General features: G+C 42.4%; 1 protein-coding gene across 2 annotated transcripts in view; it reads right to left on the bottom strand.

Annotated features, from left to right (window-relative positions):
* Positions 1–4,191: 4,191 nt before the first annotated feature.
* The window catches only part of LOC106569453 (ephrin type-A receptor 3-like), a 236,274-nt gene continuing 224,831 nt past the window's right edge, over positions 4,192–15,634 (bottom strand). Inside the window, exons 16-19 of one of the 2 annotated variants that reach the window (XM_045694301.2) lie at positions 8,347–8,496; positions 7,930–8,123; positions 7,632–7,772; positions 4,192–7,487 (exon numbers count right to left, since the gene is read on the bottom strand). In XM_045694301.2, the coding sequence (XP_045550257.1) occupies positions 7,388–7,487; positions 7,632–7,772; positions 7,930–8,123; positions 8,347–8,496 (585 nt within the window). In that variant the 3' untranslated portion in view covers positions 4,192–7,387. The remainder of the gene's footprint in view (positions 7,488–7,631; positions 7,773–7,929; positions 8,124–8,346; positions 8,497–15,634) is intronic. The other variant, XM_045694302.2, reaches the window with a different exon arrangement.

Raw genomic sequence — 15,634 nt, 5'->3', positions numbered from 1 at the left:
CAACACAGACATAGCCTTATAACTAATCCTACGTGTAACCCCATTCACTGAGCATTATACACAGGCTGTAAATGGCATAATAAGCAGCGCTGCACTGCATGGTGCCTCATATGATATGCTCACACAAAGACACTTCTCCATCAGTATTCACAGGGAAGTGTTAGAGATGTTTCTTTAATGGAACATTAGCATAGATAGCCCTGGGAGAAGTGTTTCACCTACATCTACACACACGCACGCACACATGCACACACGCACGCACGCACGTACGCACGCACACACACACACACACACACACACACACACACACACACACACACACACACACACACACACACACACACACACACACACACACACACACACACACACACACACACACACACACACACACACACTAAACAGACTCGACACAGCATTGCTGTTTCAACATGTGTAGAATAAATTCCATCTCTGGCATAAGCTCTGTCTCCTGCTGTCTTGTCATTCTTATAATCCAAATTTGCGCTGACTGATCAACAGAGTGTCAAGTTACTTTTCAGTGTGTTCTCAGAAAATCTGAAGTCGCCATGCAAAAGTAAAAAGTAGTTATGGAGCTGCACATGGTACACCAGGGTAAAACAACAACATCACTGCTTGCATTACATTCCGTGTACCAGGATGGTCTCATAGACTAGACGTAACATAGTAAATGTAAATCTGGGACCCTGAAAGTAGTATTCAGTGCATTCGGAAAGTATTCAGACCACTTTACTTTTTCCACATTTTGTTACATTACAGCCTTGTTCTAAAATTGATTAAATAAATATGTTTCCTCATCAATCTACAAATACCCAATGACAAAGCGAATACAGGTTTTTCACAATTTTTGCAAATATATTAAAAATAAAAAACAGAAATATCTTAACTACATAAGTATTCAGATCCTTTGCTATGAGACTCGAAGCTCAGGTGCATCCTGTTTCCATTGATCATTCTTGAGATGTTTCTACAACTTGATTGGGGTCCACCTGTGGTAAATTCAATTGATTGGACATGATTTGGAAGGGCACACACCTGTCTAAATAAGGTGCCACAGTTGACAGTGCATGTCAGAGCAGAAACCAAGCCACGAGGTCAAAGGAATTGTCCTTGGCAGGTGTGCCAGGTTCAAGGCTGTACTCACAGTCAAAGGTGCTTCAACAAAGTACTGAATAAAGGGTCTGAATTCTTATGTAAATGTGATATTTCAGTTTTTTATATTTAATAAATTAGAAAACATTTCTAAAAAAATGTTTTGGGTCATTATGGTGTATTTTGTGTAGACTGAGAAAAAAAAACATTTAATCCATTTTAGAATAAGGCTGTAATGTAACAAAATGTGGAACAAGTTAAGGGGTATGAATACTTTCAGAATGTACTGTATATACCGGTATGCATCATTTTAATAGCAGGACACTGTAAAGTCCATGATCCCTCGGAAGAGTATGAATTAGGCTGTTAGAGAAAGTTTCAATCCTAAGCAGCCACTCATGCATTGTCTTGGCTGTGTGCTTAGGGTCATTGTACTGTTGGAAGGTGAACCTTTGCCCTGAGAGCTCTGGAGCAGGTTTTCATCAAGGATCTCTCTGTACTTTGCTTTGTTCATCTTTCCTTCAATCCTGACTAGTCTCCCAGTCCCTGCCTCTGAAAAACATCCCCACAGCATGATGCTGCCACCACCATGCTTCACCGTAGTGATAGTATTGGCCAGGTGATGAGCAGTGCCTGGTTTCCTCCAGATGTGATGCTTGGCATTCAGGGCAAAGAGTTCAATCTTGGTTTCATCAAACCAGATAATCTTGTTTCTCATGGTCTGAGAGTCCTTTCGGTGCCTTTTGGCAAGCTCCAAGAGGGCTGTCATGTGCCTTTTACTGAGGAGCGGCTTCCGTTTGGCCACTCTACCATAAAGGCCTGATTGGTGGAGTGCTGCAAAAATGGTTGTCCTTCTGGAAGGTTCTCCCATCTCCACAAAGGAACTGGAGCTTTGTCAGAGTGACAATCGGGTTCATGGTCACCTCCCTGACCAAAGCCCCTCTTCCCCGATTGCTCAGTTTGGCTGAGCGGCTACTTCTAGGAAGAGTCTTGGTGGTTCCAAACTTCTTCAATTTAAGAATGATGGAGGCCACTGTGTTCTTGGGGACCTTCACTGCTGTTTCGTGCCTCGACACAATCATGTCTCGGAACTCCTCGGACAATTCCTTCAACCCCATGGCTTAGTTTTTACTCTGACATGCACTGTCAACTGTGGGACCTTATATAGACAGGTGTTTGCCTTTCCAAATCATGTCCAATCAATTGGAATTACCACAGGTGGACTCCAATCAAGTTGTAGAAACATATCCAGTACCAGTCAAAAGTTTGGACACCCTACTCATTCAAGGTTTTTCTTTATTTTTACTTTTTTTTTTACATTGTAGAATAATAGTGAAGACATCAAAACTATGAAATTACACATATGGAATCATGTAGTAACCAACATTCTTTTAAACAAACCAAAATATATTTTATATTTGAGATTCTTCAAAGTAGCCACCCTTTGCCTTGATGACAGCTTTGCACACTCATGAGGAATGCTTTTCCAACAATCTTGAAGGAGTTCCCACATATGCTGATCACTTGTTTGCTGCTTTTTCTTCACTCTGCAGTCCAGTTCATCCCAAACCATTTCAATTGGGTTGAGGTCGGGTGATTGTGGAAGTCAGGTCATCTGATGTAGCACTCCATCACTATCCTTCTTGGTCAAATAGCCGTTACACAGCCTGGATGTGTTTCGGGTCATTATCCTGTTGAAAGACAAAAGTCCCACTAAGTGCAAAACAGATGGGATGGCGTATCGCTGCAGAATGCTGTGGTAGCCATGCTGGTTAAGTGTGCCTTGAATTCTCAATATGATTCCATATGTGTTATTTCATAGTTTTGATGTTTTCACTATTATTATACAATGTAGAAAATAGTAAAAAATAAAGAAAAACCCTGGAATGGGTAGATGTGTCCAAACTTTTGACTCGTACAGTATATATATAATTTTTTCTGTATTTATTTGTAGATATAGGCCTATTGTAAATGTGTATTATTGTTGCGTCACCAGCTTTATTGCAAAAATAAATAAAATTACAAACATAACTTTAAGCTACATATTATTTTGACAGCGGTAAAGAACCGTCCATTGATCAGCACAGGAATTGATCAAATAGGAACATGCTTGAAACACAAGTGTTTCTGAGCTTAATTCAATATTACACAGGTAAGCTAACAGTTACATAAATCAGAAATGCAGACAGGCTCTATCTATCTGAGATACTGTGTCAAACCCACCACCCACAGCACCTACTTATCAAAAAAGGATGTTATTATGATTCGTTTTTTCAGTTACATGTTTTGCTAAAATAAAGGTTTAAGGAAATACAGGCATGCTCCACATTACTACAAGACAAAACAGCTCAATCAAGCATAATGTTCTTGTAAGTATAAAAGTAAAGCTTACATTAATTTAATTTAAAAAAGCATGAACAAGTAGTGTAATGGAATAATGTGGAATAATTACTGTGGTGTGTGAAGAATCCAATAATTGTACTTGTATTGGATTGTGGAAGCACCTCCTCTAAGAGTATGAATTAGGCTGTTTGAGAAGGTTTGAATCCTAAGCAACCTGCCTCCACATAGTTTGAAGTACAATACCAACATAGCTACTGTAGTTGGTCAAAGCTGTGTACTGGAAAACCTTGGTAGAGCATGGGTGGAATAGGCATTGTGGTGCTCATGTGAATTTCATTCATTTTTTGGCTTCTGACCATTGCCTATTCTCACTTAAAACATTGTTTTTTGTTTTGAATATACTGACACTACCAATCTGTTTGAGTGGGGTGTGTCAGAGGTTATCTTGTTCTTTCAGAACAGGAATAATACACGCAGGAATCCTTGACATGCAGTGACTGGCTTTTTATGACACAGATGTGGATTAAGCTTCAGCTTTACATTTCTCCACAGTAAAGGTGACATGATCAGTCTTCCATTATACCACCGAGCCCTGGGGAAAATATACAACTCAGGCATAGCCTGTTTCATACATGTGAGACTGTGACTGTTTGCACATATCAGTGTGTAGTGTGTAGTGTGTGTTGACATGCATGTGTGTGTGCGTGAAAGAAAAATAAGACTTCAGGTGAGAAATAAGAAATATTAGCCTATTTATTACAGCGACATGAAGGACTTTAGAATGCGTACACTGAACAAGCGTATATAAATCTGCCATGATGAAACATGATGTGACCAAGGTCAGGAAGGAAGAGAGACCAGGGAGAGCGAGAGAGAACAATCTCACAAGTAATCAGTTTGGGAACATTTATAAAACCGGCCTAGCTTGGGGTAGAAGTTTCTCCCAGCACAGATCTAGGATCAGCTTACTATTCCCATATCCTAACTTTCACTGTTAGAGGGGAAACACAAAACTGACATGGGAACAGTGTCTAGGGACAACTCCAAGTGAAAGGGTTCAGAGCCTGGCTGAGAATCAGGGGTTAGGGGTTATGGGTCCAATTTTATGACCTCTGGTTGGGAAGTGATGGGAAAGCTTACCAAAGGAGGACAATGTCAAAATGTGTAAAGTACCAAAGTTATGAGTACTGACAGACTGGTAAAACCTTCATCAGCCAACCACATATTTTTGCTGTTCTAAATCTGAACGTAAGGAGGAAAAATGCTGCTGTTCTTTGTTGAACAATTTACATCATTATATGAGACCCCTCCGGGAAAGACAAAGGTTAATTTAGTTGTTTGATTTTCTCATCTCCATCATGTTGTGTGTTTGTGTCTGTGTGGGAGACATTGGAACCACTTGAAATATCTTCTGGATATAAAGGTTCTCTGCTGTAAATTCACCACCTAGCTTACACAGGTAAACCCACAAGTATAATTATTGAACCAAAACAGAACAATTTATTCTCTAATGTACTTTTCATTACAGTATCCAATAAACAGGTGGTAGACCTACCCTACCCCAATTCAACGTCTATTCCACATTGGTTCAACGTAATTCCATTGGAAACAATGTGGATTCAACCAGTGTGTTCCCAGTGAGACAGCAGCAGTATAGAGTTTAGGAATAATAACAGAGGTGCTAAAAGCCGGGGTGTTTTCAGTTATAAAACCAGATCTTTTCTGTGACGTCACCTCGGGGAAACAGATGAATACTGTATACAGACGTACTCATAACTCTGCCTCTATAGGGAGTGGGGGGGGGGGGGGGGGGGGGGACAGAAAAGAAAGGTATCACAGTAAATAAGGCATCTAAAAGTTCATCATCCTCAGGTCGTCCGCCCGAGGGAAAACTGCAGTCACTGTCACCTGTCAATCAGAGGCCGAACCTTAATACTCATGCTACGCAATGTACATTCCACAGATCAGGTCAACGAATCACACGCTGCCTCATCTCCTATGATCCTCCTTCAGAATAAAAGTATATAATCACCATCGTTATCAACGTAATCATCATCCTCACCATTATTGTGACAAACATTTTAGAGTTTCAAATCAACACTGTACATATTTTACACTATGGTACATTTGTATTTACTGTATGTTGCTGTGTTTGTAGTCCAGTCAGGTAGCAGAATAACACTGTTATCATGAACAGATACATACAGAGGTACAGTGCACAATGATGGCCATTTTCAAACTAAACCGCTAACTAGGTTTTCAAGGATAACGCCACTCTTCCCTCCCCAAAGCAAGGGGGATGTTGGTTTTGATATGCAGTAAATGTTGTTCTGTTGAGTACAGAACACTGATGTTTTTTACTTATCCAGGAAATTATGTTAGCAGGCCTTGACTCAGATTTGGAAGCAGTTGGCATCACTGAACAGAGGTGGTTAGCACAAACTGTCACTGAACCAATATTAATCACTGAACAGAGATGGTTAGCACAAACTATGATTGAACCCATATTAATCATTGAACAGAGATGGTTAGCACAAACTATGACTGAACCCATATTAATCACTGAACAGAGATGGTTAGCACAAACTGTCACTGAATCAATATTAATCACTGAAACGAGATGGTTAGCACAAACTATGATTGAACCCATATTAATCACTGAACAGAGATGGTTAGCACAAACTGTGACTGAACCCATATTAATCACTGAACAGAGGTGGTTAGCACAAACTGTGATTGAACCCATATTAGTCACTGAACAGAGGTGGTTAGTACAAACTGTGACTGAACCCATATTAATCAGGGGTGAAATGAGGCAAAAACCACCACTCACCACACTCAAGTCAAGTCTACCTCACAACCAATCCTGCTTGTCTGACATTTCAGAGCAATACTAACTATACATGGAACAACATCTGAGAAACAGATATACATTGCAAACAGTGTGAACTTCACAGATTATCTACTTTGCTCTTCTTCTGTCACAAACCTTTACAGTAAGCTTCTCCAACTGAGGAGGCCAACTCTTAGCAGAAAATGTACTAACACTGTATTGTACTGCAGGTTTCTGACTAACTGCAACCTATAGGTAGCTGCTGTAGGCCGTACTAAATAAAATCTGGCAGGGCATCTCATTCAAGTGAACTGTGTGAGTCTGGAAGTCGTGGCTATGGAAGACCTGCATGTACCTATCCCTGGCAAAACGCAACGGAAGTCTTCTGAGACCATGAATAGACGTCTCCATCTCATATTTTCACATATTTCTATTTCTCCAATCTCCCACACACATCATGATTGGTCCAATAGCGTTGTGGGGAGGGGCTTAGAGAAAGAGGAGGGGCCTGACAACACATGCACCAGCAAGGAACAGCCCACCTGCGTTGCCTGGCGATAACAACTTTACTTTCTAGACTGGCGGACTGACACACACCTCTTGTAAACGCTTATCTATACATGTACAATATTGGTCATGTAAACTATGTGGAAAATAAACAAAGCTAATCAAAAAACGAAAAAAGAAACAACCATAAAAACAACTGTACACGAAACTTCACAGACAATGATGAGAAATACAATCAAATTTTCTTTTTTTGCTATTTTTTAGTTTTGTTATTGTTGTTGTTGATATGGACTAAGATGTCTTGGTTGTAGTCTGGTATCTTAGGTTGCTGGGTTGCTAGGCCTCTGAAGGCGTGGACGGAAGCTGGAAGTGCCTACGCTATCAAAACATCCAGGATGGGTGGAATGGTGAAACTACAAAGAGGAAATAAAGGAGCTAAGCGTAAATTACGGCTCCATCTCAGTGTCTTTGTATGGGGAAACCCAACCCAGAATGTCCATGTCGGCTCAATCTGAGTGTGTCTCAATGGGTAAACTCAGAGAAGAGCATCCATTTTGGCCTTCCTCCCAGTGTGTCTCTATAGGGAAACTGTTATACTTGGACGTGGGTCCCCTGGGACTGAAGGATCTGGACACTGGAGAGGATCTTCTTCTGGTGACCCGCCAAGGTCACATCCATCTTAACGAGCTCACTAGAGGAGAGGACAGAGGAAGAAGGGAGTTTACAAAATGACAAAATTGACAACAGACTCCTCTTTTCTCCAGCTCTGCCTACTCCTACTCTCTTTCTCCAGCCCTAGCCTCAGCCCCAGGCCAGCTCTTCCCATGTATCTCACCTGATGCTGATGTAGAGGACAGAGTCCAGGGTGACATATCCAGCTCTGGTGAAGTTCCCCTTGTACTGTCCCATCTTGATGGCATCCAGCCACTCCTCCATCGTACTCACACTTAACTCTGGAGTGGTCGGGTCTTCCCTGCTGGGCAAACAGGAGAGAATATACACATTCTTTAAATAAGACAGTCCAGATACAGTACTAGTTCTAATAGTTTATTATGGATCTGACAGTGTGTGCTTGAAGACTGGGTCTGCAGTGGTTCTGATTGTGCCTGTGGTTTTGGCCCATTGTAACTCACCATAATGAGCTGTTGGCCAGCTCTCGGAGGCTGGCTGGGTCTCTGATCAGCTTATCCAGGGTGGTGACGATCTGGCCAAACTTAGGCCGTTCGCTGCGGCCCTTCTCCCAACAGTCCAACATCAGCTGGTGGAGGACCACAGGACAGTCCATGGGGGCCGGAAGACGGTAACCCTCATCTATCGCTTTGATCACCTAGTGGGGAAGAAATAAAAAATAGAGGAGGATTAGATGGTCCTTAGTCAATCACAGTAATCACCTACCGAGTATGGGAGAGAAAGCCAACTGAGTCCACCGAGCTTCTACGCCAAACCAACCCACGATTGACAAGAACAGCCATCAAGAGCAAATCATTGATGGATCATTACCATATCAGCTATACACCGACACTGTGCTTTATGATAATGAACCTACTCACATCCTGGTTGGACATCTCCCAGTAGGGTCTCTCTCCGTATGAGACCACCTCCCACATGACGATGCCGTAGCTCCACACATCACTGGCTGACGTGAACTTCCTGTAGGCAATAGCCTCTGGAGACGTCCATCGGATGGGGATCTTCCCTCCCTGGAAGGGTTAATAAGATGATCATAAAAGGTTAATAACACATTTAGAAAGGGTTAATAAAACATTGTTGAATGGCTGATTCAATATATTTTTTAAACAACTAGAATTCATTACTTTCTACTTTGGCAAATGATTGAATTGAGTTTAAAGAGAGAGAGAACAATGCACGTTGTGGAGGCGTAGGTAGGAAAGCTCAAAGAACTGCATGGAAACACACAACAGAGTAGTCTTACGGTTCTACCTCATACTTTTTATTGATTAAAACCCTCAAACACAGAGCATCTCTTTCTATTCACACACCAACAGAGAGAACGCAGTAGTGCTTTGACTTCCTTCCTCCATCTCTCCCTTTTCACTCATCTTTCACAAGCCTTTTTTTACTTTGTTGTTCACAGGGAAAATAAAGATAAAATAAGTGTATATGAAGAGTTTATTTCCAAAGCTATATCTGACAATTTTTTGCTTATGGGTACCTTCATGTATGTGTAAAATATTAGATTTTTTATTAATACATTTTAGCTGTGTATTAAAATGTTTTTGTTGTTGCTGAATGCATATATATATATATATATATATATATATATATATATATATATATATATATGCATTGTAGCTGGAATGTAATGTTCGTATTCTGTACATTTGACTGTGATATGTGGTTGTCTCACCAAGCTATTTTAAGATTAATACATTAACTGTAAGTCACTCTCGATAAGAGAATCTACAGTACCAGTCAAAAGTTTGGACACACCTACTCATTCAAGGGTTTTTCTTTATTTTTACTATTTTCTACATTGTAGAATAATAGTGAAGACATCAACACTATGAAATAACACATGGAATCACATACCAATCAAGTGAGATGTGTCTGTTACTTGAACTCTGTGAAGCATTTATTTGGGCTGCAATCTGAGGTGCAGTTAACTCTAATGAACTGATCTTCTGCAGCAGAGGTAACGCTGGGTCTTCCTTTCCTGTGGCGGTCCTCATGAGAGCCAGTTTCATCATAGCGCTTGCAACTGCACTTGAAAAAACTTTCAAAGTTCTTGAAATGTTCCGGATTGACTGACCTTCATGTCTTAAAGTAATGATGGACTGTCGTTTATCTTTGCTTATTTGAGCTGTTCTTGCCATAATATAGACTTGGTATTTTGCAAAATAGGGCTATCTTCCGTATGTCACATCACAACTGATTGGCTCAAAGGCATTAAGAAGGAACGAAATTCCACAAATTAACTTTTAACAAGGCACACCCATTATTTGAAATACATTTCAGGTGACCAGTTTATGAAGCTGGTTGAGAGAATGCCAACAGTGTTCAAAGCTGTCATCAAGGCAAAGGTTGGCAACTTTGACGAATCTCAAATATAAAATATACTGCTCAAAAAAATTAAGGGAACACTAGAATAACACATCCTAGATCTGAATTAATGAAATAATCTTATTAAATACTTTTTTCTTTACATAGTTGAATGTGCTGACAACAAAATCACACAAAAATAATCAATGGAAATCCAATTTATCAACCCATGGAGGTCTGGATTTGGAGTCACACTCAAAATTAAAGTGGAAAACCACACTACAGGCTGATCCAACTTTGATGTACTGTCCTTAAAACAAGTCACAATGAGGCTCAGTAGTGTGTGTGGCCTCCACGTGCCTGTATGACCTCCCTACAACGCCTGGGCATGCTCCTGATGAGGTGGCGGATGGTCTCCTGAGGGATCTCCTCCCAGACCTGGACTAAAGCATCTGCCAACTCCTGGACAGTCTGTGGTGCAACGTGGCGTTGGTGGATGGAGCGAGACATGATGTCCCAGATGTGCTCAATTGGATTCAGGTCTGGGGAACGGGCAGGCCAGTCCATTGCATCAATGCCTTCCTCTTGTAGGAACTGCTGACACACTCCAGCCACATGAGGTCTAGCATTGTCTTGCATTCGGAGGAACCCAGGGCCAACCGCACCAGCATATGGTCTCACATGTTGTCTGAGGATCTCATCTCGGTACCTAATGGCAGTCAGGCTACCTCTGGCGAGCACATGGAGGGCTGTGTGGCCCCCCCAAAAAATGCCACCCCACACCATGACTGACCCACCGCCAAACCGGTCATGCTGGAGGATGTTGCAGGCAACAGAACATTCTCCACGGCGTCTCCAGACTCTGTCACGTCTGTCACGTGCTCAGTGTGAACCTGCTTTCATCTGTGAAGAGCACAGGGCGCCAGTGGCGAATTTGCCAATCTTGGTGTTCTCTGGCAAATGCCAAACATCCTGCACGGTGTTGGGCTGTAAGCACAACCCCCACCTGTGGACGTCGGGCCCTCATACCACCCTCATGGAGTCTGTTTCTGACCGTTTGAGCAGACACATGCACATTTGTGGCCTGCTGGAGGTTATTTTGCAGGGCTCTGGCAGTGCTCCTCCTGCTCCTCCTTGCACAAAGGCGGAGGTAGCGGTCCTGCTGCTGGGTTGTTGCCCTCCTACGGCCTCCTCCACGTCTCCTGGTAGCGCCTCCATGCTCTGGACACTACGCTGCCAGACACAGCAAACCTTCTTGCCACAGCTCGCATTGATGTGCCATCCTGGATGAGCTGCACTACCTGAGCCACTTGTGTGGGTTGTAGACTCCGTCTCATGCTACCACTAGAGTGAAAGCACCGCCAGCATTCAAAAGTGACCAAAACATCAGCCAGGAAGCATAGGAACTGAGAAGTGGTCTGTGGTCACCACCTGCCGAACCACTCCTTTATTGGGGGTGTCTTGCTAATTGCCTATAATTTCCCCCTGTTGTCAATTCCATTTGCACAACAGCATGTGAAATGTATTGTCAATCAGTGTTGCTTCCTAAGTGGACAGTTTGATTTCACAGAAGTGTGATTGACTTGTAGTTACATTGTGTTGTTTGTGTTCCCTTTATTTTTTTGAGCAGTGTATATTTTGATTTTGACTTTTTTGGTTACAACATAATTCCATGTGTTATTCCATAGTTGTGATGTCTTCACTATTATTATACAATGTAGAAATTTGTGAAAATAAAGAAAAACCCTTGAATGAGTAGGTGTTCTAAAACTGTTGACCGGTACTGTCTATCGTTTAGCAAAAAAGACATAACTACTTGTCTCTCTAAAATGAAACCATCAAGTGATGAAACCACGTCTGTCATTGAACAACCTCATGCCATGAATAGATAGTGAAAAAACAAACCAATCTCTGTTTAATCAATAAAAGCTTATTTACCAACATTTCTGAACATTTTAAGAAAATCTTCATATTGAGTAGTTTCAGCAGAAAACAGGCTTTTAAAAGGGGACTGTGTATAATGCCTGTTTGGCTCCCTATGCAGATCACACCAGTATTTTAAAATGCTGCTAATGCTGCACTCCTACTAACCCTAACCCTACACGGATCACACCAGTGTTTTAACATTCTACTACTGCACTCCTATAGTCCCAGCTTACTAGTCAAAGTCAAATGAAAGAGACAAAGTGAGCAGCCTCTATCTACAGTACATCTCTCCCTCTCTCCTCTCTTCTTCATCTCGCTCCACTTTTACTCTCTCTCTTGCTTTCTCTCTAACTCTATCCCTCACTCACTCCCCCCCTCTCTCTCTAATTTTCTGTCATCCCTCCCTCCCTCCCTCCCTCCCTCCCTCCCTCCCTCCCTCCCTCCCTCCCTCCCTCCCTCCCTCCCTCCCTCCCTCCCTCCCTCCCTCCCTCGCTCCCTCGCTCCCTCACCCAGTATTCAGTATTCAGACCCTTTACTCATTACTTTGTTGAAGCTAATTTGGCAGTGATTACAGCCTCAAGTCTTCTTGAGAATGATGCTACAAGCTTGGCACACATGTATTTGGGAATTTTATCCCATTCTTCTCTGCAGATCCTCTCAAGCTCTGTCAGGTTGGATGAGGAGTGTCGTTGCACAGCTATTTTCAGGTCTCTCCAGAGATCTTAGATCGGGTTCAAGTCCTGGCTGGGCCACTCAAAGACATTCAGAGACTTGTCCAGAAGCCACTCCTGCGTTGTCTTGGCTGTGTGCTTAGGGTCGTTGTCCTGTTGGAAGGTGCACCTTCGCACCATTCTGAAGTCCTGAGCACTCTGGAGAAAGTTTTCTTTAAGGATCTCTCTGTACTTTGCTTTGTTCATATTTCCCTCGATCCTGACTAGTCTGCCAGGTTTCATCCAGATGTGATGCATGGCATTCAGGCCAAGGAGTTCAAACTTGGTTTCATCAGACCAGAGAATCTTGTTTTTCATGGTCTGAGAGTCCTTTAGGTGCCTTTTAGCAAAGTCCAAGCGGGTTGTCATGTGCCTTTTACTGAGGAGTGGCTTCCATCTGGCCATTCTACCATAAAGGCCTGATTGGTGGAGTGCTACAGAGATGGTTGATCAGTCTGGCCGGGCGGCCAGCTCTAGGAAGAGTCTTGGTGATTCGAAACTTCTTCCATTTATGAATGATGGAGGTCACTATGATCTTGGAGACCTTCAATGTTGCGGACATTTTTGGTACCCATCCACAGATCTGTGCCTCGACACAATCCTGTCTCGGAGCTCTATGGACAATTCCTTCGACCTCATGGCTTGGTTTTTGCTCTGACATGCACTGTCATCTGTAGGACCTTACAAAGACAGGTGTGTGCCTTTCCAAATCATGTCCATGAATTGAATTTACCACAGGTGGACTCCAATCAAGTTGTAGAAACATCTCAAGGATAATCAATGGAAACAGGATGCACCTGAGCTCAATTTTGCTTTGTCATTATAGGGTATTGTGTGAAGATTGATGAGGAAAAAATGTAATTTAATACATTTTAGAATAAGGCTGTAACGTAATAAAATGTAGAAAAAGTCAAGGGATTTGAATACTTTCCGAATGCACTGTATATCTTGCTGCTGTGATTTCACACTGCGGTATTTCACCTAACACATATGGGAGTTTATCAATGTTTGATTTGTTTTCCAATTCTTCGTGGGTCTCTCTCTCTAACTCCTTCCCTCTTATCTCTCTTATCTCTAACTCTATCCCTCCCTTCTCTCTCGCTCCATCTCTTCCTAATCTCGCTTCACTCTTACTCTCCTTCTCTCTCTCCTACTAAACCTCCCTCTCCTCTATATCGTCTGTAGGTCTATGTGTGTGTGTGTGTGTGTGTGTGTGTGTGTGTGTGTGGTGTGTGTGTGTGTGTGTGTGTGTGTGTGTGTGTGTGTGTAGATGTAGATGTAGGTGAAACACTTCTCCCAGGGCTATCTATGCTAATGTTCCATTAAAGAAACATCTCTAACACTTCCCTGTGAATACTGATGGAGAAGTGTCTTTGTGTGAGCATATCATATGAGGCACCATGCAGTGCAGCACTGCTTATTATGCCATTTACAGCCTGTGTATAATGCTCAGTGAATGGGGTTACACGTAGGATTAGTTATAAGGCTATGTCTGTGTTGTATGTTATAATATAATGCATTATTTATAGCATGTAAAATGTTCTCAGTGGCTACTAGCTTCTCAACATCTTCTCAACGGCTACTAGCTAGCTTTCTATCTTTCCCCATTACAGCACAGTGATTATGAAATGTCTTCATATTTGCTGCTGGCTTTTTTTTTTACCTTTTTAATTACACAACCTTTTAATTCCACTCTCTCCTTGTTACTTTTTAATTCACATTTTCACATTTGGACCAGTTTCTCCACTGTCTTCTCGTTACTTTTTAATTCACATTTTCATATTTGGACAGGTTCCTCCACTCTCTTCTCGTTAGTTTTTAATTCCCATGTTCATATTTGGACAGGTTCATCCTCTCTCCTCTTCTTCAAGTCTTAGAGGTCCTATAGGGCAGGAGTTTGACAGCTCCAACAAGCTACTTTATTCCTCTCCACTAACCCTGAGCCAGATTCACATTAATCCCACCACTCATTATGTCTCGTTAAGCCTAATAACTCGTTAGAATAATTAGGACTTGTTAGGCGCAACCTTGAAACCAGCAGGTCTTTTAGCACCTGGAGTGGAGAGTGCTGGGTAGTTAGGAAGATACATATGTCCAATTCCAACCTCTAACCCCTTGCCCGCTATGCTTTTTTGTAGATCTGAACGGATTATACCTATCCAGTCCTTTTATATCTTCTGGAAGTGCCAAGGGGGTAAAGGGGTTGATCTGGCATGGGGCATTAGAACGAGCTCTCTCTCTTCATCTCCAGGGGGTAAAGGAAGGGACAATGGACTAATCGGGTGAGAGGAGCGTGGGGTGAAGGGTTGAGAGAGAGAGGTAAGAAAATAAAAGCTTTTTCTTTGCGAAACCTGCAATTATCCCAGTAGGAAGACAATGGGCACTGTTAAGCACAGATCAGATACAACAGCCGACATGAGACAAGACAAAACTAGCCAGTTTTAGAATATTACGTTGTAGAACAGCTGACTGAAGACCAGGCATTCAGATCAAATAGTGTATTCTCTGACGAAGGCCTTGCAGCCGAAATGCGTCAGAGTTTTTAAACTTTGTTGCCATTAAACATGCAATACAAATAAAGGCATTTTAATGAATGATCTTCCTTTCTTTTTGAACACGAGATGCACAGTTGAGATTAAGGACCCTGGGACTAAACACCTCCCTCTGCAACTGGATCCTGGATTTCCTGATGGCCCGTACCCAGGTAAGGGTAGGTAAGGGTAGGTAACAACACATCTGCCACGCTGATCCTCAACACGGGGGTCCCCAGGGGTGCGTGCTCAGTCCCATCCTGTAATCCCTGTTCACTCATGACTGCATGGCCAGGCATGACTCCAACACCATCATTAAGTTTGCAGATGACACAACAGTGGTAGGCCTGATCACCAACAACAATGAGACAGCCTATAGGGAAGAGGTCAGAGACCTGGCTGTGTGGTGCAAGGACAACAACCTCTCCCTCAACCTGATCAAGACAAAGGAGGTGATTGTGGACTACAGGAAAAAGAGGACCGAGCACACCCCCATTCTCATCAACGGGGCTGCAGTGGAGCAGGTTGAGAGCTTCAACTTTAACCTGTTAGGGCTAGGGGGCAGTATTGACACGGCTGGATAAAAAACGTACCCGATTTAATCTGGTTACTACTCCTGCCCAGTAACTAGAATATGCATATAATTATTGGCTTTGGATAGAAAACACACT

This window comes from Salmo salar, chromosome 14 (assembly GCF_965601325.2).
Source record: "Salmo salar chromosome 14, fSalSal1, whole genome shotgun sequence".
Taxonomy (NCBI): Eukaryota; Metazoa; Chordata; class Actinopteri; order Salmoniformes; family Salmonidae; genus Salmo; species Salmo salar.
This window is presented reverse-complemented; position numbering and strand designations above follow the sequence as displayed.